Source organism: Thalia democratica, chromosome 8 (assembly GCF_965202585.1).
Source record: "Thalia democratica chromosome 8, ktThaDemo2.hap1.1, whole genome shotgun sequence".
Classification (NCBI taxonomy): Eukaryota; Metazoa; Chordata; class Thaliacea; order Salpida; family Salpidae; genus Thalia; species Thalia democratica.
The window spans coordinates 31,582,756-31,610,200 of NC_139172.1; the positions used below are offsets into that span (position 1 = coordinate 31,582,756).

Genomic DNA, 27,445 nt, shown 5'->3' on the forward strand with positions numbered 1-27,445 from the left:
TATTAAACAAGTATTTTGAAATATAAATAAAATAAAATAAATGAATAAAAAAATATATATTGTAAAAATAAACATTAAAGATGTTTAAAATTTTTATCGTTTGTAAAAATGTATAATGAAAAAAAAAACTCATAACTAAAAATTAAAACATATAAATGCTGTTTTATTACGGTAGTGAAATATATGTTAAACAACTCAACTGTTAAATTGAAATGTTTTACTTGTTTAGAAAACTCTTGTGGCTGAAACAGTTTTTTTGTAAAAAGCCAAAAAGTCTCATTTAGTTAAAATTTTTCATACAGCTCACAATCTGATCTTTTAGGGTCCAACTACTATTAAAGATGACTTTCAACAAATTTGTTCAGATTGGTGCTGTTGTTTACATCAACTCTGGAAAATACAGAGGTTTGTAGTTAAAAGGTTATTTTTTTCCAACCAAAAATATATATATTAATATGCAGTCTTTTAAACTTTAATAATTATTAAAAGTGCTTATTTGAGAGTAGAATTTTATTTGTTTTCAAGTTAATCATTATAGAGAGCCATTTTTTGATTTAAAAGATAATACCCAATATGTAAACTAATTTATAATATAACTCTGGTAGGTTTTTTCCATGCAGACTTCTGCAAATTAAGTTTTTTGATAAATATTTAAAGATGATAAAAATCTTAATTAAACAATTGCTATTTTCAAATAAACTGTGGTAGCTATGTTTTTAAAATAGAGATATTTACAGACTGTTATAAAACTACCAATTTAAAAGCAGATTATGATGACTGTAGTTTATCAATTCCTTATAGTAAACATTCCTTTAGATAATTTTTATAACCTACTAAATAAATTTTGTTTATTCAAAATGGTTCTTTAGTGTATTATAATATATATTTTAGTTTTGGTTTTTAAGTTTGTTCAGAAGAGTATCACAATAAATTCCAAATAATTTCTTATAACTCTGATTTTCATATATTTTATTTAGACATTTTAATTTGTAACAATATTTTATTTCTCCAAGAATGAGAGCCATAAGTTCTTCACCAATGACCAATTGATAAATACTTATATTGATTTATTAATAATAAATTTGTAAATTATTGTGTTATGGTGGGAATTTTAATATTTTGACTTGTACTGAAAATTTATGTGTTTATTAAGCTATTGGTAAAGCCATAATTTTTGTTTTCAAGCTTAAATCAACTTTTATGAGCAAAATCTAACTTCCAACTCTTCATTACTGGAGTTAATACCTTGTACCAGTTAGTTTTAACTGCAATACTATTTTTGAAATATAAACAATTAAAGTGTTCAATAAATTCTTGAAGGAAGGTGCAAACTATAAAGAAAATCAAAAGTTTCACTAAAAATCTATGCCCAACAGTTTTTAAGCAATTTAAAAGTAATTTCAGTCTAACTTCAATAAAATAAAGACCAAATGATAGGAAAATTTATAATATAGGATATTTCTTCTAATAAACTTGGTTTAATCACAGATTTACAATATTCTAAAAAATTTGTACTTTCTAAAATATATTCACAATGAATCAACATTTACCTAAATTTCAAGTCATCTGACTTTTTAATTTAAGATAAAGAAATTATTTTATTATTTACTTAAAAGTTGGAATAAAACTGACCACAAGAATTCTTTTACATACTTTCTATTGAAAATCATGTTCTTGTTGTATTCATGAGATAGATGATTTATTTTAATGTTTTTTAAAGTATAGGTCAGCATCAATTGAAGAATTTTTTTTTCACTACTATGTTTATAAATATTTGACAGCAATAATTGCAGTTTAAAATGTTAAACCATCTTTATAAAAGTATTTTTTGTTTATGTTTAGCTAACTTCAGATTTGAATATTCATTTAAAAGTCTTCAAGTTAAACAGGCTTATGATATTGACAATTTATATAAAATGATTCCTAGTTTAAATTTTTCTGATTAAATATTAAAACAGGGCTGTAAAAAAACCTGGAATCCTGGAAAAATCTGGACAAACTTGAAGTTTGACTATTTAGGCTTAAAATCCTAATTTGAAAAATTTTGACCAACAAATCTGGAATTTTCAACAATTTAATAGGCTAATAATAAAATTTTGATTTGACTCAACAAATCTTTCATATAAATAGTTTTTTTCCACCATCTATTTTTTAAACACATTTTAAGTAGATTTATAGTAACTTTTCAATGTTGCTACACTTTTTAAAACAGTTTTATACATAAAACATTTTTAACATTGAACATTTTTACCTATAGATAGACCTAAAAATATCTACTTTTAAAAATCTGGAGAAAATTTATAAAACCTTTTGAAAATTTGCCAAAAACATTTGGCAACCCTGGTAAAATCAAAATACCATGCTCAAATTTGGGCCTAAATCAAAGTAACCCATTTGAGGTTTATTTAGTAGAAGTAAGATGCATGAAAGTTGACAATACCTATTAATTTATACAATAATGCAATTTATTATATATTTTTCCCTCTATAGACTTATAAAATTTTTAAACATATCCAATAAAAGCAGAAATAAAAACAATGTTAATCATGGTATTAATCATATTTTTCCAACTCTTTTTCACACCCTAAAGTAAAATTTTCAATGTTAAATTGATAAGTGTCCATGAGGACATTAAGAGGGGTGAAATAGTTTTACAAAAAATAAAAATGACCAAAAATTTGTTGTGTAATTTACTTTTTTCTAAAGAAATGCTCTAAGGCAATTTACTTTTTTATAAAATTCATTTTTCAATATTAAGAACAATTTGTTTAGTTTTTAACAAAAAATGGATTAAAAATTGAAAATCCATTGCTAAATAAGCATAGCAGAATGAATTGAGTTAAATTAAAAAAAGAACCATTTAAAGTTTGTTGGATACAATGATGTGCAGAATCTTTTTTAATATTAATTCTTGTGGCTTTCAAAATAAATTACCCAAGTCTTAAATTTGTATTCATGTGAAACTTGACCATTTTATTGTAATGCTTGTTTACAGCACTTGCAACAGTGTTAGTACAGTTATATGTATTAATCACTTACTTATTGTGCTAAAATCAATGCAGAAATATATCCAAGTTTTGTTATATGTTTTCAAAACTTCTAAATTTCTTGCTACATTTGAATTTCCATGATTGAAATAGCATTTTTTTATCCTAATAAAAAATAAATAATGCATAATCAAAAACACTTGATATCATAAAAAAGTCAAGATGTTCATAGTTAATTAAAAAAATGATGTTTCCCCACAGGTAAACTCGCTACCATTGTCAACGTTGTTGACCAAGCCAGAGTTTTGGTTGATGGACCATGTACCGGTGTCCCCCGTGATGTCATCTCCATGAAATCCATCCAAGTGAGTACACTAAATATACAAATTAAAGCCATTAGAAATTTAATTTAACGGTTGTCTGTTTTCTATTTTAAAATGATTTGAATTTTCCCAAGCATTAGTATATAATTCAGTTGAAACTCTGTTTAAAGTTAACCTTAAGCTAATTAAGAATTGTTGAGATTAAATAAGTATTCAAAATAAATATTAACATTTTTTGAACATAAGATTAATTTTTTTTAAATTATAGTTTCTTGACTATCTTTACAGTTAGTGTTACATACCTACATGTAGTTTTTTACACCATTTTTTAATAATAATAAATTTGTTTTTTTATTGAAGGTTTTCTATCAAAATATTTAATTTAGTCGAAATTGAAGCATTTCTTTATTTTTTAAACTGACTTCTGATATAAGATAAAAGGTGGGAGGACTAAAGTTTTCTGATTTAACTTTAAAAGATTACATTTATCATTTTTACAGTGAATAATCACTTTGCTTAGTAACTAATGGCTGCTTAGTTGGACATTGCTGATTTTAAAAGTAATATGTTTTATCAAAATATGAAAGCATATATAACCACTCCAATGAGATATATACTTCAATTATTCAAGTTTACCTACAACCCCTGCAAAAGAACATAAATTCTAACACCTTAAATCTGTTATACAAATGCCATCTATGTAATATTTATGTTAAAGAAGTCTTTAAGTTTTAAGCTTCCTTTTTAATTGTATATGGTACTTAAGAAACCTGCAATTGCAGAGAGTTCAACACTGAATGAATCATAAAATAGATCTGTTGGAATTTAATGTACTGGCTGTGAACATTACAAATTCAATTTATACATAAATAATATTTAATATGTTCTTTAAAATCTGTATGAAACTAAGTTTTCACCATCTACTATAGTTTTATAAACACAAAAGGAAACAATTTTATAATGATTAATACTAAAAATCAATATTTCAATTGAAGTTATTTAATCTTAATGATAAATTAAAATATTCATTTTTTAAATATAATATAATATATAGATAATATAAAAGTAGCATTTTTAAGACTTTATTTAAAATGCTAGTTGGTCAATATACAGTATCCTTTAAGGTATGATTGACATTTTCATTCAAAAAATTAATTATATCAAACATTTTATACGTTTTTCAGCTGTATTAATTATTTAAATCTTATAAATTTTAGCTCTCAAAATTATTTTGAAACTTAAAGGAACTTTTAGTGAGTTCATTAGTTGTATAATAATAAATTTAAATAGTTTAATTTTGCAAGAATGCTTAGCACTTAGTAATATTTAGTAATAATAGTAATTATTCATAATTTAATTTCAGCACCAATGAGTATTAAAAATGAAATTTATTGTTTATGGTAAACCTAAATACTACAATATCTTCGATAAATTTGTATTAATGACATAAAATTACTGTAATCACATTTGCTGTAATAAAACTAGTAATTTTAAAACAATTTAAGAGCATAAGGGAGGTCAAACATATTTTTTACTTGAATTAATATTGGCTCTTATTTAACAGCATGTAGTATTATCTATAAAAAACTTATTAAGTAATGAAAAATTGATTAACCTTTCAGATATAACCAGTCTTATAAAAAATCCCATACAACTAAATAGAATTAAAAATACAAGACACATTTCTCACGAATTTCAAAATTTCACTAAATATCTATCTCCTTTATTTTAAAGCAATTTGATTCAAATTTTAGGTAATATTCTTTCAAATGTTAAAAATAGTTCATGAAAGCAAAAAAAAACTTTTTTAAATATAAGGTTTAAAGGAAAGTAAAGAAGTTTATTTTCTACTATTTGTTTAACATTTATCAAAGATTTAAAGAAAGCTTTGAAACAACTACCCTAAAACCGAAGAAACAGGCTTTTATAGAAAAATAGTTTTTGCCTTTTTAGTTTGTGCTTACCATTGAGAACCTATTGAATTCTTTCAATTCATTTTTTGATTGCTTATAACTCAAGTTGTCAAGTTTTAACCAGCGGCAAAAAGTAACTGAATTTCAAAATTAGATATTTCTAAAAAGTGTTTTCCTCTCATTATGCCCTTAAATTTGTTTAGTGTTACTGTAAGCAGTTTGTTTTACCTTACAAGTATGTTCTTATTTAGACCTGAAGTTAAATTTGAATAGCAAATTTTTTAATAAATAAGATTTAATTATCTTTCTAAGCACTTGCAACAGTGTTAGTACCCTCACATGTACTAACTACTTACTTATTGTGCTAAAATTAATGCTGAAATATATCCAAGTCTTGTTAACACATTTTCAAGACTTCTACATTTCTTGCTACATTGAATTTTATTAATAATTTATAATTAAAACATTTCATAAAAATTAACTTTTGGGTACTGATCTACTACTAAGTTTCTACTTTAGTTACTCTAATTAAGTACTTAGCATTTTTATATAGAAAAGTCTAATATTGTCTATCACTCTTGACTACAGCAGTCTTAAACTTGTAATTAGTTGTATATACAATGACACAAACGCCGAAATATTTTTATCTTTCTAAATCCTGAATACATTTCCAAAAGTATCAACAATTTTCAATTAGATATCCAAATTATCTTGTATTTCTTATAAAGATTGATCACATTATGATTATGCTTTTAACATGAATTTACATGGTCTCTTCTAACAGTATTATTGTAAAAGTTTAACAACAAAGTTCATATATAAAACTCGTTAATAGTTTTTAAACAATCTGAATTTTTATTCTACTGTTATAATTTTTTACAATCACCACACGCTTAATGTGAAAATTATAATCCGAATCACTTGAATTTACCAAACATATTCTTTCTCCAGCTCACCAACTTCACCACTGACGCCAAGCTCGGAGCCAAGTCCTCCACCGTGAAGAAGTGCTGGGAAAAGGCCGACATCGACGCCAAGTGGGCCGCATCCTCGTGGGCAGTGTCCCTCAAGCAGAAGGAAAGAAGGCAAAACCTCAACTCCTTCGACAGGTTTGTGTGAATTTGTAGCTTGTTTTTGTTTCCTGTAACATGTTATAAAAAAAAGTTGTTAAATAATTAAAAGCATCTATATCAATAAAAATATATTATGCAATTTTTTCGTACTAGATTTTTTGACCTTTTATTTTAAAAAGTTTTGTTTTTGGTTTTGTTATGTTTTTTATTATTTTGACTTTATTTGAATTTCAAATTTTACTAATTCGCATATTGAGTAACGTTTAAAACCTTTTTAATAACGTTTCATATTTAACTTTGACTCACATTTCTTTATTTTTCTTCATCAAGAAATCGTAAGAAGCTGATAAATTTTTTATTCTAACATTCACGAACATGCATGTTGTAAGGAGTTGTTTGTTGATGTAAAATTACTATTTAAAGCACTTGCAACAGTGTTAGTACCATCACATGTACTAACTACTTACTTAATGTGCTAAAATTAATGCTGAAATATATCCAAGTCTTGTTAACACATTTTCAAGACTTCTACATTTCTTGCTACATATAATTGAAAACAAATACTAACATTATTATTGTTGTTATTATTTTTATATATGCTGTAAGATAAGTGGTATAAGAATATTTATTCATTTATTGAAGCTTGATTAAAGTGCTTTCCAATTTATTTTTTTTGTACGAAGTCAATTACGAAACATTTATAATTATTTTACTAATTTTAACTTGAATTTCTTCAACTGTTTTTTAATAATAATAAAATTGATATTCCTTATGACCTGTTTATAGAGTTTTTGTAAAAATAACAATGAAAGTATATTGCTAAGAAAACCATTAAATTTTCGATCATAGTAATAACTGTATCTTATTTAATTAAACAGATTCAAGCTGATGAAGCTCAAACAAGCCAGGAGGGTCGTCATCTCCAGGGAGGTCGCCAGGTTGAACAAGGCCAACAAATCCGCTTAAAATTTTTATCTAGTCAATAAAAAATAGAAAAATAACCGAATTGTTGTTTCTAATAAACTTGGCGATTATTAAATTTTGTAAAAGATTAGTATGGACTATTAAAATAGGCTTGAAATCTTTCTTATGTAAGGTGTTGAATTTTTACGAAATTTTCACTTTGGAGAACTAAATTAAATTTTTAAAGATTGCTTTCTTACAATTAAAATAGAAATACAATTCTAACGAAAATAAATTGTTAATAATTTGAGGTCAAAATTTCACCACAATTTATTTTTAATGAGAATTAATTAATTATGAAATTAAAGCTAGATGTATTCTTGAAATGGTTTCTAAGTGTAACTTAACATTTTTAGATAATTTTAAGGCACTTTCTAGAATAGCTTAGTAGTATATATATCTCATGAAGTATAACGTAATACAGTAAAATCTTATTTCACTAAGTACTTGATGATTTAAACCTTATTTTTAGTCCTAATACATGTTAATAAATATAGCTAATTGCCATGATGTTGAACTATATCAATGTGTTAAATTAAACTAGGTCCAACTAAACGTAGTAGAAAATAGTAATTATACATTTACCAAAACCAGTTTTATTACATAGTAAATTGTTTTGGTAGTTACATTTTTAGGAAAAATATAAAATAAACAGACCTGAAAAAATTAAGTAGTGAAAGCAGTTCGAGTTTTTTACACGATGTTTTCAAAGTTTAATTTTATATTATTCACCATTTCAAGCCTCCTGCAGCTAGATTACTGGCGCCTGTACGATATGTTACTTGTGGTTTTGATATCTGCTTCGTAGTTATGCATGGTGAAGTTTTTCAAAACTGCCTAGCTGTAGGCAGCTTCTAAAATAAAATTTCGTTGTCTGTAATTTAATTTGAAACTCAATAAAAAGTTGATAGGAACTTATTAAGAGTACGAATGAATGAGAGTAAAATTTATTATAAAAGTCACAGTAAAATAAAACTTGAAAAGAATGCACTTCAAACTCAAATCAGTACTTGAGATTAAATAAAAAAAACCTACTGTTGTTAAAATTTTACAGACATCATAACTGTAAGAGATGTTGCTGCATTAAATCTTTTGATTTCTCATTAGTCACAAATATTTTTATGCCGAGACGTTAAGCTAAGAAAAAACAATAATATTGTTATGAATGAAAGTTGATATTAGGAATCTAACATATATAAAATGTATGTTTTTTATATCATCAAATCAAGTTTACAGAAAGTCTTTTTTTTTGATAAAGTTCATTCAATTTTTTTCAACTCATTGATAATAATTACTACTTAATCAAAACGAGATACATTAGGTAGTAGTTGTTTTTAGTCTTAACTCTGGTGTTATATTTTTTCTTTCCATTTATTACTTCTAAACTATGGTTCAAGTTAATTGTCAATATTAATATTTGAATGTTTTGGGTCTATCGAAAATCCTCATCAATGATATTGATATTCTTTAAGTTGTCAATGATTTAATAACTTCAGAGTTAAGATAACAGTTATTTATTTAGAAAATTCTGTTGCATTTTGTATTCAATGAAAATAAAAGTATCTACTTGTATAAGATGATGAGCTGCTAAAGAAAAAGCAGGCGTTGGCTTTGAAATATATAAAACATCCATCAATTTCAGCTTCAAAATAGGTTTTCTTTAACTAGCCTCAACCAGAAATTACCATTGGCTTGGTACTAACTTAACTATTAGATATTGTAATTCTAAAATAACTGGCAGTTCAGTTGCAGAGGACCGAACTGAAATTCACGCAGGTTCACACTACGACCATATGAAAAAACTCTGTTGAAATTTTATAATAGGCTCCTAGAAAAACATAAAAATAAAAGGTTGGCAAATAACAAACTATAAAACAGTCAATTTAGTTTTTAAATACATTTTTAACATGTTTAAATTAAAAGTTAACCTTATTTTAAGTGAAAAAAAATGCTTGATAAGTTTTACTTAATCATTTAAGCAAAAACTCTTACCTTGCATAATGTTTGTTTATAGTTGTATACTTTTTATATTTGAAAATAAGCCTATTTTCGTATTGAAACATTGTAACCCTTTCAGCAACTTTAGTCAAGATACTATCTGGTAGCATGGTAAAAAATAACTTAAAAAAAAGTTCTTAGAAATGCGGCAGGTGACTGTAAGTCAACTTGAACAATTCTTAAACCTTAAATTTGTAGACTATAGTAGGTATATGTTTGAAAAATAACTTTATTTTTCCCAACAACTTTATACAAAAACATGATTTTTCCAATAAACTTAAGAAGTTCATTCGAGCTCTCTTAAAAAAAACTAATGAATACTTTTTTGCAATAACAAATTCTAGTGAATTATTATAATTAAACCTTATACAGGATATGGTTGTTTTAAATATACTTTACAAGTTAGTTTCAAATATTTTCAATTTTCGAAGTAGCCATCTCACTAACTGATATTGTACTAAGATACTACTTCAAGTTAATGGCGTTTATAGCATTTGGTAAGATAGAATTAATTAAACTAAATGTTAAAAAGATTAAAATTTATTTAATAATACTTTACTGTTATCAGATAATATTATACGTATAGTTAATTTTAATCTTCTGTAATTTACAGAAAAAAATAAATAAATAATCTGTTGTGGTTATTGATGTTTGTGGTTTATTAAGAAGTTCTTGTAAGTGTAAACTGATAAAAATAGTATGTTTTACATACTAGAGCATTTTCGGTATAAATAAGCAAACCATAGGCTTTTAGCTTACAAGTTTTTGGCACATTTCTAAAAGATGTTTCATAGCTGCTCATAAACATAAAACGTATATTTGCTTTAAATAACCAACATTAGTTACGAACTGTACATGTATTTTAGTACATTTTACAGTGACAATTTTTCAGCTACATCAAAAAGCTCAAGCATTAACTTTTGGTATTATTCTTTTATAAGTTATGTTCAGGAATACATAAATACTTTGTTGGATTTTGTTTTGATACATTTTTAATTAATTTATAGTATCTAAAATATAGGTAGTTTTAATTTAAGTAAGCTCTTTAACTTGACTTTACTAAACAAAGATCGTTAGACTAAATAATAAACATTCATTCTCATACTGTTTTACACTGTTCAAAAACAAAACTTACTACTTAAAAGTTTACAACAGTATGATAAAAACTTAGTTTTTCTCTATTTTAAATGCTAATTATACCCGGTCGTCGTCACAAAAAAAAAACAACAACATGATACCAACCAGTTATTACTTTTAAGGCTACTGTACAAGGACGGTAAAAAGAGACGCAAATTATAATTCACCATCAAAATATCTTGTACTGTAGTGTCATAAAAAGTAGTTCTATACAATACAGTGTCTATTTTTATAGTCATAGGTTTCCCAAAATATCTTAACCAAAGCGCCATTTTCAAAAACAAACAAAAAATATCTGCTTCTTCATTACAAAACAAAGAACATCTAATGTAAGATATATTTTATATCTCCCGTCAGGTATGCTAAAGACCTCTTTTTCCTTCTCTTTATAAACCCTAGAATATCTACTGCGTGTTTTAAATCTCGCGTGAATCACAATTGAGACCTTTTTTTTTCAACTGTTCATTACACTACCAACCCTAGAGTATCCAGTGTAAATGAATTGTGGCTGCTTTACTAATTATTGCCCAAATTTCAAAATTGCCCCCCGACGCCTCCTACCTAGTTATTTCCCCCCTAATTATTAACTAAATCGACCAAAACGGTCGATATTTACTCATTTGAGAAATTCTTTTATTTAAACTTGTAGAGCGATTTGCATTGAAGCATTAAAGATGTCGTTTAAGTTTGCTGGTGTAGATAAAAGTATTGGAATCCAGCCGGATTCTAGCCTAAAATTATCCGGGTCTGGCCCGATCCTAATGTTATTAACCCTTCAGAATGTACTTTGTTCGTTTTAACCATTTCCAGTGGTCTGCACCTGCTTGGATAAAAAAAGTTAACATATATATTTGGGGGAGTTTTGAAACTTACACCAGGGTTTCTAATTTTTTCTTTTAGGCCTCTTTTTAAGAATAAAAAAGCTATGGCTCCTTCTATCAAGATTTCTCGTTAAACAAGCCTAAGATTTTTTCTGCTCTTGTTCATCAAGTCCATCATATCTAATGTAAGTTTTAAAATATGGCCTTGTTGCTCCCCCTTTTACAGGTTATGGCCCCCTAAGTTTCAGAAACTTTCCATGATATCCAGTACAGGTTTCAACACTACCCTTAAGTACGCCTAAGGCCTTTTTTTCAAAAACTCAAAAATATCTAGTGTAAGTTTCAAACTATGGCTTCTTTTACTATTCAAAGCTACCCTTTAAAGGTTATGGTCCCAAAGGGGGTCAATGTACACTTTGGGAAACCCTGCACCAGATATTCTGGAGTTCATGGTGAAGGGCAAAAGAAAGGTATGTATCAGGCATACTTTAGATGTGTTTTAAAACTTGCACTAGATATTACAGGAAAACTTTGCAAGTCACACTAAATACTACGAGAAAACTTGAATGCTACACTTGATGTGACGTAAAATTTTAAAATCAACTAGATATTTTAGAAATCATAATAAAGACCCAAAAAAAAAGGTGTTAAGCGTGTTTTAGTGTAGTTTTTAAAATTATACTTGACATTACTGAAACACTTTGAAAATTTGATGTGATCGGGTACAAATTTCAAAAGAAAAACAGGATCCGAATCTTTCCGGATTCAAATTTCGAAATAAGATCCTGATTCGGTTTAAAAATTATATACCTAAAAGCTTTAAACAAGGTCCAGAAATCATTACTAAGAAAGAATTATTAGTTTTAAACAAAGGACAAATACAAAACGCAAAAGGTTTTTTGTTTTGAGTGGCAAAATAAGAAACAAAAATTAAAACGAACAATTACATTGATCAGAATTAAAAAAAATTGTAAACACTTTAAAATACTACTAATTCAAGCTTTAAAATTTAAAATGTATGATAAAAATTGAGTTCTGATTAAAAAATTTTTTGTTCTCATTTAACAACAAAACTCTCTTTATAAATAACAAAGTACAAAATAGTTTCACTAAAAAAAAAAGTATCCATGTTGAATTAAAAGACCATAAATAAAGTAAAATTTATAGCGTACTTAATTGTAATAGCTTCTAATTTTTTACGTAAGGACTTTTTATATTTAAATAGTATAAAAATAAAGTTTGAAATTAAGAAATTCAAATGTTATTTAAGAATGTTTATCGATATCAATAACAACACAATAAAGAATATCTATGTGACTTCCACCAAAACAAAATTTGTTAAAAAAGTTTGATAGAATTAAGTTTACAATTCTTTAGTTTATTTAAAAATGTATTTTTAGATACAAGCTGTAGAGATTAAGAAAAATGATAAATAATTCAAAAAAAAAGCATTTTTTGTAAAAGACTAAGTGAATTTTAACTTTTAAAATAAGTTTTTTCAATTACACAAACAAAATTCAAAAAATAAAGGAAGTTGTTTCGTTTATGTTAAACAATAAAAAAGCAATGTTACAAAAAACTAACTAGAAACTTGAAATACAGTGTCACAAAGACAAAATAGTTCCACGTTTGAATGCAGATCAGTTTATTTCTTCCTAAAACATGTAGGTTTCGCATAAACAAAAGCTGTATATAATGTACATAGTTATTTCAGACTGAATATACAAACAAGATATAAACATAATCAAGTGGATAAAATTTTTATAAAAACAACATTACTTAATCCTTGGTGTTATAAAAATACAACAAACTTTTAAAAGTACAAGTCTGTATTTCTTTCTCTTAAGTATATTAACACTGAGGTAATATTAAACAGCAAAACTTTTTGATATCTCTTGTAACTTCACATGATTCTGCAAACCGTTCATCTCTATCGACGTATTAACAAATTAGATTTGAAATGAAAGCTTTTGCCATTGCAAGTTTGTTTCCAATCGATACAGCTTTACTTATAAACATGTAATATGGTGTCTTGAAAGCAACAAACATTCTACTGGTGTTGTTGAAAACTTCATTGTTTTACGAAAACAATGCAGTAACGAACAATTTGTTTCTAGCAACAACTAAATTGTGATACTTTTGCTATTAAACGTATCAGGCGTTGGCGACATTTGTTAGCGGAAACATCATACGGTTTTACTGTGTTTGTTTAATAGCAGAGTGCTGGTGTGGAATGGAAACCACTTGAAACTACAATATTCCCTTCAAAACTTGCACAAGCTGCATTATGTCTTGCTTCTTGCATTTAAGCAACTTCTTTCCAAGTGCTGTCATTCGTATCAAATTATAAACAAGAACTAATACTATGCATTTTTTGACTTAGCCACCCTCGAAAATGAAAATTTTAACCATAAATGCACAAGCACTAAAAGTCGCGGTAACCGCGTTCTTCATACACATCAGCTACTCTAAGCGTTAGTAAGAAGTAAATACTTTTTAACAGAACAATTCAAAATATCTTCACAATCACCCAGTTCTTCAACGACATCAAAAACACAAACTTCACCTTTCAAGTAAACAGACTTTATTTGATAGTAACTTACGTTGATTTTTTAGCGGAGGTAAAACAGTAACAGTCTTTAAATTTCTCCCATCAATGTGTGAGGCGCTTCGAAGAGGTTTGGAACTTGAGTTGGTAAACCAACTGCAAACCAGTATGTTGAACAAATCTAGACTGCAGCACCTTCTTGTGATATGACAACTTGGCTTGTTCAGTAAAAAGTTTTCTTTGCTAGCTAAAACTTTTTCTAATATTCTTACACAGTTTTTAAACACAGATGTTTTATCTAGAAGATGTTTCAGTGCTCCATTAGAAAGCAACGTGAGACGAACTTTTGTTAACAGTTGTTCGGCATAGCTGCTACGTTCTTCAATGTTGTGTTTCAACCAACCATTTGCTGCATGAAATACTTATATTTCTGAGTGAATGTTCAATTCTGAACTTGCAAGTATTTTTGCAACAGGACGAAAATCAAAGTGCATAAAGTTTTTGGATTCAACTACCATTGAAAAACAAAGTTCTATATATTTCAACGATAAGTCAGCGCCATCATCTAGTTTGTGTATCTTAGCTAAACTGTATAAGGAAAGGACATTTTTGTCTTTTTTCACTTTTGTCTTCATTTAGCACGAAGCTGTTCAGTTTTGAATTAAAAGCTAAATCGATTTGTTTGATCTTCGTTTTATGTAAGAAAATAATTTTAAATTGGGTCTGATAACAACATGTGTTTGTTGTAATAAAATGCTTATTGCAATAGTAAGCCTTACCCGTAAATAGAATAATTTAACTTCATATAGCTACCATTATTTTTTGTTGTAAACGCTAAATTTAATACTTGCTAATTGCTACTAGTTATAAATCTACCTATATAAAGAATGACCTGAATCATTTAAAAAAATTAAACTTGAAAGTCTTTTACAGCAGTTTATCTTTTTGTCCTAAATAAACGTAACTTAACACCAATTTTTATGTTAATAAATTTTTAGATTATTTAGAATTAGATAAACATTTCTTAATGTATAACACAATAGTAAGTATCAACTACTTTGATTTATTTGAATTCTATGTTGAAATTTAAAATAAGTTAATTTAGATAAACAAATATGTTTGCTTATTTTAACTTTAATAAATGTTTGTTTGAAATTAATCAAACAAAGTTTTTTTAAGTAATGTGAACTAAAGCTCTTTAAACTTTTTTATTCAATTTATAATTCTCAAAAACTTGCCTATTTTAAAATATATTTATTAATTTAAACTTTATGCAAACATTTATATAATACACAGTTTGTTAACGAGCGTTAATTAGCTCAACTAGCATTTTTTGCAGTTTTTAATAGATGACAAAACTTTAGATCCAATTATTTTCGTTATCTTTAAAGATAACTAGGGTCTTTTTTTTCCAGAGAACGCTCCTTTGCCTTTGAAAAAAAAATCATTGTATTGGGATTAGAATTTTTGAGTGGGGCTCCTTAGGTTTTTTTTTGAATTTTTACTATATCCGATGTTTTAGCAAGATAATATAACATTTGTTTTAATACTTACTTTGCTGTTTTCTCATGGGTCATCGTTTTTTTTTTTCCAAATTTATAGTTTTTAATAATCAGATTAATGATTTATAGTTTTATATACAAATATGCCCGGTTGTAAATTTCAAAGACCTTCAATTTTCTAAAGGTTACTGAAGCAAAAAAAAAATTTAATAAATTTATTTTAATAAACTTAATTATGACTATTTTAAATGATTTTTAAGCATTTTTAAATCTAAACTGTTTTTATGTAAGACATTACCTATGCACGTTTTACTAAAGTTATTATTATTTAAAGAAATATTTTTTTAATTTTTGGGAAGAAAAAAAGAGATAAAGTATTTTTTTAAATTATAAAAGTATATACTTGTGTAAATTGTATACACAACTTAAATAGTTGGTTCCTAAAACATATATTCAAAATAACGTTTTACTTTAGTCTGAACAAACATAAAAAAATATATATTTACTTAAGAAATGTTGTTTACTGTTTGCAGATAAACCTAAACACAATTATATAAACTTTTATGAAACTATATATATTTATAAAGCATGTAAAGAATAATCATCATTGAGCATTCCTGTAAAGTAATGAGAAGAATCAAAGATTTTTCTATATGATTTAAATAAGGTAAAATGAACGAACATACGGACATAATAGCATTAGCGCACATAAACACAATAGTTTTAGATAAATATTAAGCATCAACTTTAAAATAAAACAAACTAAGAAAGACTGAAATAAAACCTTTTTTTAAATTAGTTGTACTACTTACTATTGAAAGGAATAAAGTTCATTTAAATCTGTAAGGTACGCATTTTGCAATCTGTAACTTGTAAGGTACAAATTTTTTTTTCTGGGTTTGTGGTGCGTACCGGAGTTAAAGCATTTCGTTTTGACATTTTTTAAAACTTTTGTTAGTGGAATACTGAGCCAAAAGATTTTGATTTATATAAAACATACAAAACTAAAACTTTTTAAGTAAACAGCTACAATTAGTGAATATCTATTTCTGACGAGTAATAAGCGTACCTTATTGACGTGTTTCCAGAGGGGCGTGTCAAGACTGCTTGTACAACTAATTTTTTCAAAAGCATTGAGTATTTTCTTTTGTAGCTTGAAAAATACTTACTAGAAATTGAAGTTAATGTAAAGCATTATTTTATATGTTTTGATTTTTAGACAAAAAATAAAGAGATCTTAACTACTAGAGGAGAAATATTGAATTTATTCTTTTAAGACTTTATTTTACAAATTAAGTTTCATTTAAAGAACTTGTCAGTGCTTAAATTAATCTTACTCAAAAAGAATTCTATTAAGTATTATATTTTAGTATATGTTTAATATAACTTGAATAAACGTATATGTTAATAAAAATTTTTTTTTTAGAAGTAACAATCCGAGTTAATGTAGTTTAATTTTCGTTTTTTTGTAGTTATTTTTTATTATTATGTTAATTTAATTAATTGATCTACTTAAAGTTTCTCAAAAAATTGTTTTGTAAATAGTTTTTCGCTCAATGAGCTCATCAGTATGAATAAACCCAATTATGTTTACTATTTGTATTTTAATTTAATAAAATATTAGTAATGTAACAATTTGATTTTAAAAATATTTAGTTTTTAAGAAGTTAATTCTTTTAAAGCTTAGTGGCCACTTCAAAAAACTATGTTTTAACATTAAACTTTATTAATAAAATTAAAGTATCTATAAGTTTAAAAAAGACATTTTTTTTACCTTTACAAAACTTCAAAGAAAGTTTTGAGATGTATTAAAGTTGTGGTCAACGAGTTGAAACAAAATGGTCAGTTTTTATTGAACTACAAGAATCAAAACTTAAAAATTTAAACATTGTTATTAAGAAAATATCATAGTTAAGACGTGAGGGAATCTGCTTTAGTATAATCTATATTTAAACTACTATATAACTAAAGTTAATAAAAGTTCGCTTGACATAATTTTATTATCTAGAAGCAACTAAGTGTACTTAATCTGTAGTAATTAACATTAAACATTAAAAAATAATATTGTACTTCGAGATTATAAAAAAAGTATAATCACCTTTAATTTACTTTCATAAGAATTTTCAATTGAATAATGTAAGAAATTTTATAAAAACTTTCCTTTTACAAATGGGTTATAACAATTTTTTTAGGACATCAAAATTAAATATTATTTAAAATCTCTTTCAGCTGACCGAAGTTTAGCACCAGAAAATAGTAATATTCTCTAGTTACTTCTAGTAACGTGTATACCTTACAAACTCAACATTCACTATTTAACAAATTTAATTAGCTAGATAAGGACTTTAAATCACTTGTACTATCAAGGCGATGAAAACATAAAAAAAAATTTTTATGAATTTTTATCTTCAGCTGTCTACAACATTTATTTTTTGTGATCTTACAGCTTGATAACAAAGTAGTTAAGGTACCACTGTTTTAGAAAAATATCTTAGTAAACATAAAAATAGTATTATTATTATTTTTTCTCTGTCAAAATACTAGATAAAATATAAAGAATAATTTCCTAAGTAGGCATAGATAGACTTTAAAGTTAACAAAACGAATAGTCTAGTAAAACAATTGAAATAAATTGTTTAATTAGTCTTAACAACTGTAATTTTGCTGACAAATATGTTTTTTAATAATAAACTGATGCAAGTTTTAGGAACAAATAAGTTAAATTTACAAATAAACTACACAAAAGCTAGTTTTTAATAATAATAAGTGGTATCATTTGATATCCTTGCAAAACGGAAACAGCTAGATTTAATAAATAAAACAATGTTTGCAACTCTGACTTAGTTCTAAACGACAATATTAGTTTTATAAAAAAGACATTTTTTTGTAATATAAAAACAAGTTTTGTTTGTTTAAAGCATTATGTACATATCTTTTATAATTATGGAAATAAGTTTTAACTCGCAGTATTTTCGTTTTATAGTTTAACTTTAAAATTCACATGTAATAAACTATAAGTTTGTATAATTAAGGAACAAGTTAATACTTCTAATTGTTATCAAATATTAAAATATAAACAATATGTAATTTGTTTTAGTTTTATTGTGTTGTAATAGAATACCAGTTTCACTGCTGTTACATTTAGTTGAACATCAAATATTATAAAATCAGTTAACCAGAAAGCAAGTTAATCTAAAGAAAGTTTACATTTATAAGATTTAATTATATAAATAAGTCACAGCGTAATTGAAGTGATATTTTAGTCACGACATTCTAGATGAAGTTCTAGAACTGAACTTATTTGTTATTATGTTGTTTATTTTAAAATAAACTTTCTTTTTAAATAATGTTTCCTACTTATAATAAATTTATTGATTTTGATTTTAAGTAGTTAATTCTTAACTTAATTATACATTGTTATAGTATAATAGTCTCTAATATAAAATTTAACCACTACAAAGTCATGCCTAACTTTTACAAGTATTATAGAATATCTTAAGTTAAGTTTAAGTTTAATTATAATTTTTTATTTTTTGCACAATACAGTTTAACTTTTCAGTGTTGTATGCAGACCTTGTTTTAAAAACTAAATGAACTAAATTTATAATTTTAATTTTTAAAACGTGATAATACATAACAAAAAAAAAACTTATTTTTGCGTAACTTATTTGTAATATGCGTTTTAACATTGATTTGATCATATAGTTAAAAAAGGTAACAGATGTAAAAAGTTACCAGTACAATGTATTAATGACATGATATATTTGTCATTTTTATTCAATCCTTGTACACAAAAGCTTTTAAAATAATATCAAAGTATTCGTGAAGTTATAAAGAAATAAAAAACAAAACTATTTAACTTAAAGTAATTAAAACTTTAGAATGATTATGTTTTAAACATATATATATATATATATATAGAGTTTTAAAACTTTCTTAAAAAGTATTAAATGAAAAGTATTAATTTCTTTATTACTTTGTTTAATACTTTGTTTTAAATACATAAAAGCTTTAAAATTAAAACTAAGGTAGTTATGAATTAGTAAAACAAAAACTTTTTGGGTATAGAAAAGTATAAAGCTATGTTTCATGTCCATTTATTACACAAAAGTTTCTTTATAAAGGGTATAAACTGTTTAAAACCACCTATGCAACATATGATAAAAAACATACCTTTTTAAAGTTTTACATATTTTGGACTTTCCGCCCGAAAAATTTGTAATACAAGTTGATTTTCATAAATCTTATTTAAAAAATGGATATATTAACACTTTAAATTTGAAAAATAAAGTACAGGTTGTATCCCAGCAGTAGTTTAAAATATTAGTTCAAGATTTTATGAAAGTTACCTAGAAATTCATTTATTTAAAAGGATCTCATATCTTTTTTAGTATAAGTTACTGACTGCATTATGAAGTTATCAATTGCAAATATTTTAATAACTAAATTCAAAACATTCATTTTATCCTGTGTTGATTCTTTTCATATTTAACAACTTAGTTTGAACAAAATTGTAAGTCAGATCACTTACAGAAAACTTTTATATTTTATGTATTTTTCCAGTAAATTAGAAAAAAAAAATTAATTCGTATTTCTTAGGTAGCACAGAATTCAAAAACGCATAATATAGCTGCTTATGATTGTAGTTTACTAATAAAAACAAAATTAATGTAAACAGTTTGTTTATTTAAATTATAATATTATTAATAATTATCAACTTCTAATTATTATATTACACAGAGCTGGTTATAAAAACCAAAAATCATGAGCAATTTCGTATCGAAAAGAAACAAAGTCACAACTACTGAAGAAAATTGTAAAAGTTTAAAAGGACTAGAATTTGTTGAGTTTTGCAGAGTCAGCGTTGCTGGAAATAAAAAAGTTTTGCAAACTAGTGATAGTCAAACAGGTATTGTTTTATTAAAACAAAATTAATTTTTAATACATAGTTTAGCTGTTCTGGTTAAAGTATTTAAATAATTAAATAAATAGTATTTTGTTGTTCGTTTAACAAAAGCATTTAAAACAGAAAGCACAAAAATTATTTCATCTTTGAAGATAAGCAAGATTCTGCTAAATGAAATTGAAGCAAACAAGATTTAAAAAGTTTTTAAAGACAAAACTACCATTGAAAATGTGACGAATTTTTACGAGATAGCTGCTTTTTATAGTTTAAAAAATTTTGGTAGTGATTTTTCTGAGTTTCATAGAACGGTTCTTTACTGTAGTTGTTGATACTGAAAACTTTCTGCAGCTAAGTTTCGCTCTTCTTATGAAAATACTCTCAAGTTCTTCACTGCACTTCTGAACTTGAAGTTTTCAATGCAGTTGAGGACTGGTTGAACTACAATAGTGAGGAAAGAAGAGTTTTTGCAAAAGATCTTTTACTAAAAGTGCGTCTACGTTTGTTATCAGAAAATACTTTGAAATGCGTGCTACGCAAAAGTTTGGCTTTGACAAGAGATGATGAGTGCAAGAAAACAATACAAAATGTTTTAAATGAGGAAAGCAATTGTCGCCCAATAAACATTGCTGATCGTTACAGATACTGTGATCACGACAAGTTTGACATACTTGTTTGTGGAGGAATATCTGATCGGAATCGTTGTTTAAAAAGTGTACGTAAAATTGACGGTAGAAATTTAAGCAACTTTGAAACTACTTCTTCACAGATGATAACAAGTAGAGCGTATTTCAAAGTAGTTTATTTCAAAGGGGCAGTTTACACACTCTACGGGCGAAGTTTTTTTGGAAGGAGTAAAAATAAATCCATTGAAAAGTATTCGGTTTTTAGTAAAACTTTGCAACGCGTAGCGGACGCCTGTGCATATCTCGAATACTTTTGTGCTTGTGGTTTGATAGATAAGATTTATATTTGCGGAGGTGAAATAGATCGAACATTACCGGTCATACGTAAAGAGTTTAGTGGAAATTGGCCTAGCAATACTGATACAGCGTTTGATACAAAAGATTGTACGTTCAAACAAATTGCAAAAATGAACTATAAAAAGAGTTAGTGCAGCTTGTTCGGCTTATCAAGGACAAATGGTCGTTTCCGGTGGAAATAACGATAACAGAAGACCTTTTAATGTAGTTGAAGCGTATGACCACATAGTAGATGAATGGGTGGAAATGCCCAGCATGTTAGAAGCAAGGTCTCATCATAGTCAAGTGGCTGTGAGAAGAAAGTTGTTTATAATTGGAAATTGGATCGAAAAACATCAAGTTTTCGATTCTATTTACCATAAGTTCGTGTTGATAAGTAAGCCAGCAAGAAACTGCAGAGCTAACATAGTGAGACCTTTTCAAGCCGTTTCTATAGGTAGAATGATGGTTGTTTATGACCAATATGCGCAAAAGTACTTGTGTTACGACACAGAAAAAGATGAATGGTCTGAAGAAGATTTTGAGTTGACAAGAAGTATTGGTAATTTCTGTTGTGTAAAAGTACCAAGTTTTATTTTATAAAAAGGAATATAACAAATCTAATTAATTTCAAAAGGTAATATTTCCTGAGGTCATACTCCGTTGATTTTTTATAGTTGTTCTTTAATTATATTCAATATAATTAAATTTAATAGCGCTTTTTAATTTGTTATTTGGATTTTTCAGCGTCTTTTTTTTTTTAAATGCAAATTTTTTAGTTTTGCACAAGTATTTAAATGTATTTTTTAAGTGGCTTTCTAGATTAGAAGAAATAATGTATAAAATACAAACAAATTAATAAAGTCCAAATAAAGTTTAATTATTTTTTGAAAGAACATTTGAAAACTTTTTTTATATTTTTTCTTAAATCTTAAGTAAAAAGTAGAGGCGTCTTAAAAATAAACTTTTTTATCTATCTATGTGGTACTAAGATCTTTTTCACCAAAAGCACTTTTTAAACTTTAAAGTATTGCGAAAACTAAATATTGCCTCTTATCATGTTTGCAGCAAGTTTTAATTTTTAAGAACGGCAAGTTCACATTTTATGGCAATACCCAGCAGGGTTTATTAGATAAAGTTGATTTCTTACATGTTTCCACATTACTTACAGGCTAAACATGCTTTTTTAGTTTAATAAAAGGGTTGTTTTTAAAATCAGTTACAATGAAGTTCTTTTAAAGTATGTTTTTACTTCGTTTACAAATCAAAACACGTTGGGACCTTTAATAAAATTGATACGAAAATTTTTAATGGCTATTTTAGTTATTTGTAAAAATTTGTCTTATTTCTAACAGACGGCTTTCCGCGCACATATGTGTTAAAGAAAAAGTTAAAGTTCAGACGAATTTTAGACTGAAGCTCAAATATTTTAACTTACTGGGCTGCACACTTACCAACGAGCGTATCTTCTGCAGTACTCAAACAAATCATTAAAGTTAAAGGTAAACGTTAATTAAGCAATAGTAATTTTTTTTCCATGTTTGCTGCTACTGGACTTAAGTAGTTTCTGTCAATTTTTTTTTAGTTTTAGAAATGAACAATTCTGAAGACTTAATAAGTTTTTAAAACCTTTATACTTTATTTTAGAGTAATTTTTGGCGAAACGTTTATCTCCACAATGGCTGTTTTGATGTCAGCCTAATAACAAGCAACTTAATTCAACTTAGCTTTTGTTCATTTTATTAAATTAATAAGTAGTTTTAGCGTTTGATAAAAAAAGTATCTAAAGTTTAAGAATATCAAATTAAGGTTTTTTTAGAAGTTCGGACTTAGGCTATTGATCTTGGTTATTGCTTTTTAAAATAGATTAAATGTTATGACTTACCACAAATAAAACATAAAGGGTTGCATCTAGTTAAGATATATACTACTCGTTTACAAATAGAAATTATATCTTTTGTTATGTAATTTAGTTCCTCAATGTAAAAACTAACAAACTTGATATACAGAAAATGTTTGATAAACTAAGAAAAATACTGATAAAGGTTGAAAATTAAACCCTTATTTCCTATGCTAAAAATAAAAATTTATAAAAGTAATTGTGACAAAATTTATACCGACTGAAAAATTTAAAACATGAGATCAAGCTTACACAACGTTTTGCCGAGTCATGTAAATATTTTTAATAAAGATAATGTTCATGGCATTTTTTAAATAAATAAACTTTTTTTTTATTGGAACTAAAATGTAAAACATTTTTTATTGACTAGAAAAACATCTTGGGCAATAACACAGTGAGATTTGATTATCTATCCAAGTACCCGGATCCAGCCGAATATTAATTTAAAAAAATTATATACGAATCCAAAGCTGTTGGATATGGTTGACCAATAGACTTTATCAACCTAATTTATTATTTTTAGCTTATAAAAATCTAGAGCAGCGATTCTTAAACTGGGGTAAACTTACCCCGGGGGTAAATTACCTTGTTTTAGGGGGTAAATTTTTTTATTACAAGATATGTAAGTTAAAGTTTTTGATTATTATTTTGTTTTATAAATTAATATTTAACTTTAATTTTATAAAGTTAAATAAATTAATTAAATTTTAGTAATTTTTATATTTAGTAAACTTAAAGTTCAAAAAGTCTATTTTTTTTCCTCAAATTAAATACTATTTTGTAAATTTGGGGTAAATTTGGTAAAAATCTTCAAAAAAAAGGTAAAAAACGAAAAAAAGATTAAGAATTGCTGCTCTAGGGTGTAAAAGTCTTCGCAGCTCTTTAGCGCCTGACTACTTAAATATTTTTAACATGTTTGTATATTACATTTTAAAAATTAAAGAATAATTAATTTTTTATAGACTTTTATTTATATAAAATTAATAGTTAATTGCATGCACTATGACTTCATGGCGGCCACTGGTTTTTGCAAATTTTTTTTGAAGTTTTAAAATTTCTTTCAACTTTTAAAAATTTCTTCCAAATTTTTCAGAATTTCTTTTAGATTTTTGGAAGTCCTTTTTTGAACATTTCTAGTAGTAAATTAATCTTAAGTTGAAAAAGGTTTTCTATTAAAGTCCAAGTCCAAACTATTAACCATAATTAAATAAAATACATAAAACCTAACTAAATGATACTTATTATAGCTACTTTAAAAAACCTAGGCGCAACTAATGACATATTTCTTATACCATAAAGTTGTATTTTATTATAGTTGCTGTGAATACATTGGGCATAAAATATTGCACCAGACATTTTTATTTTGCTCTGATCTTATTTTGCTGTTGCTCTTAATTTTCTCTTGCTTTTAGTTTTCTTATAATCTAAATCTAAACTCTATAAAATTGCATTAGTCAGAAACAGGTTCTTGTTGACTGAATATACATGACATTCAAAATAATTGTAAATTAAAGAAAGTAGTTTCACTAATTAAAGTAAAAACTTGTTGTACACTTTTTTTTTGGTCCAAAAATGATAAAGTTTACAAATTTTATTAAACAAAACAGTTGAAAGACTAAAATTTCAATAAATTTCAGGTTTTTAACGATATTTGTACAAAGTTCCATGCTTTTCCACGTTTTTTTGACTAAATTGTCAAGTTCAAGGTTTTTCCATGTTTCCAGGTTTTGTTGCCACCCTGTATAAAAGTACAAGGAAACACAAAAAAGATAAAAAATTTGTGTGGGTTGAGTTGGAATATAAATGTACATACACAAATACTTACGTATAAATACATACATTAAATAAACACTTTATAGTTTATTGAACGACAAAAAAACCGCTCAAAATATTTGGTTCTAGAACCTGGTGCACAAAGAACCTTTAGGTTATCGAGTCGCACACCACGGACACCTTTTAACGTTCTGTCCAGAACTAATAATGCTTGTCCATGACGTTATAGTCATCTAATATATTTTCAGCAAATGTGTTTTTTTACGATAAAAGTTTTAGTTTTTGGGAGTTTGGTAGTCATTTGTAAATTTCAGAGACTTTTAACATGTTTGTATTAGGCTTAATGTATGTAATTATATACCAAAATTTTATAAGTACAGTAACCTCTCGGATCTTTACGCACTCGTGACGTTACGCACTCTCGTTTGGTTACGCATTTCAAAATTCTATAAAATTCAGAAAATAAAAATTTTATTTTTTTTTAATATTGCACAAATTAGGTTTAATGTATATTTTTAATTTAAATATGTTTTTGAATGCTAACACGCCTCTCTATATCTTTAGACTTTGTAAATTTATGTTCATTGATAAACATTTGGTTATACCTCAGTATATCAGAAATTTTGTAAACAATAAAAGATTAAATCAAAATTCTGAAATAAACATGACTGTTTTTAATAATGAAAGTATAATGAAATAATGAGTTTAAAACACAAGAAGTAATACAGCAGTCTTGCATTATATATTAATAAACACCATTTTATAATTGTAAAGAAATTCTTAATTATAAATTGAATTTGCTAAGTAGAATAGAATATAAAAGTCACATATAAATAAAGATAATTTCTACTTATTATTAAAATAGTAAAATAGTTTCTACTCGTATCATTATTTTTATAGAAATTCAAATTCTTTTTTTTAATATATGTATAGTTATATCTGTTGTTTTCATATACATATATTTAAAAAATTTCCACAAACAAAACAGCAAAAAACTAAAAAATAAAAACAAATATGACAGAAACAGGTACAGATCAAGACAAAAATTTAAAAAAATAAATAACCTTATTGACTCAGCAAAAGAAAATGTATTAAATAAATCAAGTATAAACATAACAGATAACCAACTAATACTACTAAACCATGGACTAAACTTTGTCCCAACACCACAATGGACAGAAGAAATAGAAAAAAAAGAGTTTAAATTCCTTACAGAACATATAAGAAGAGCCCAGTGGAAAGATTTTTATAAAAATAAAGACATAGAAGAAACAGATCAAAATACACATATTCCAACGAAATTAAAAATTCCCACACTTTCCTTACCCCCACAAACAGACATAAGCAAAGAAATAAAGGATTATACAAAACTAATACACAGAAAAATGGAAGACTTAAAAGAAAAAGTAAAACAAAATTTTAAAATGAAAAATAACTTGAATAATGAAATGAAAATAGCATTAAAAGAATTAAAAAAACTAGTAAACCAAAATAAAATAGTTATAACTAACTCAGACAAAGATGGAAAAATTTTAATACTAAATTTTGAAGACTACACACACATAGTTTCTGAAGAACTTAAAAAATTTGAAGAAATCAAGACAAATACATCTTTAACCAATTTTATAAATCAAACCAAAGTAATAGCAGAACTTAAAGTAGAAAATTTAAACAAAATTAATGTAATAGATGAAAACATATTATTCCACACAATAGGAAAAAAAGTTAACAAAAGTGGAATACTATCGAAAATTACAGGTCCAAAAGCAAAATACTTCAAAAATGACAACCCAGGACATATATATCCAACATTCAAAACACATAAATTAAATCCGGAACAAGTGAAAACAAAAAATATAAGAGAAATACCTACAAGAATAATTTGGGCTATAGGCAACAGTTTTTTATCCAGAATCACCACCATGCTCCAAAACCTCATTAAAAATATTGCAATAAAGTATTGTAAAACTGAAATTAATGAATATTGCAAAGATAGTGACCAATACCTAGAAGAATTATTTAGTTGGAAAAAAAATGAAATTAAAGAAGAATTTAATATAATCACAGCAGATGTTAAAAACCTATACCCATCCCTAAAAAGAATTCTGATAAAAAACTCCCTTGAAGATTGCCTGAAAGTTTGTACTCATTATAACTGTAAACAAAATAAACAAATAGTAGAAACAATAATGTTCTGCTTAGAAAACAATTATGTTAGTTTTAAAAATAGTCTATACAAGAATAACCAAGGGATACCTACAGGAGAAAATTTCAGCGTCTCACTGGCAAATATTGCCCTCCACTTTATAACTAAAAATTTAAACTTTTTAAAATTGTGTTTTATTTATAAAAGATATATAGACGACATTATTTTTTTGGGCCCAGCAGATAAAGCTATTTTTATTCAAGATGAACTCACCAAAAAATTTCAATCTCATGATCTAAATTTACAATTTAAAAAAATCTCAAATACAGAAGAAGGAAAACAACTGGAATTTTTAGATATTTTACATATTATAAATAGCTCAGAAATAAACGGATTTAAAACAGTAAACCACACCAAACCCACAGCAAAATTAGCAAAATTTTTAAATGGCAATTCTTACCATCCAACACACGTTTTTAGAGGAATAATTTTATCA

The 27,445-nt window shown here is 25.9% G+C and overlaps 1 protein-coding gene across 1 annotated transcript; it reads left to right on the forward strand.

Annotated features, from left to right (window-relative positions):
• The first annotated feature begins 288 nt into the window (after positions 1–288).
• Positions 289–7,335, forward strand: LOC145842322 (uncharacterized). The gene is made up of 4 exons (XM_082949746.1): positions 289–405; positions 3,249–3,352; positions 6,175–6,332; positions 7,175–7,335. The coding sequence occupies exons 1-4, from the start codon at positions 342–344 to the stop codon at positions 7,260–7,262; spliced, it is 414 nt and encodes a 137-aa protein (XP_082805872.1). The 5' UTR covers positions 289–341; the 3' UTR covers positions 7,263–7,335.
• Positions 7,336–27,445: the final 20,110 nt, after the last annotated feature.

Bases quoted from the DNA above. Each gene is read 5' to 3' on its own strand.
- LOC145842322 (XM_082949746.1), top strand. From the start codon at position 342: ATGACTTTCAACAAATTTGTTCAGATTGGTGCTGTTGTTTACATCAAC. The intron at 406-3,248 runs GTTTGTAGTTAA...GTTTCCCCACAG, and splicing joins CAACTCTGGAAAATACAGAG to GTAAACTCGCTACCATTGTC. The intron at 6,333-7,174 runs GTTTGTGTGAAT...TTAATTAAACAG, and splicing joins AACCTCAACTCCTTCGACAG to ATTCAAGCTGATGAAGCTCA.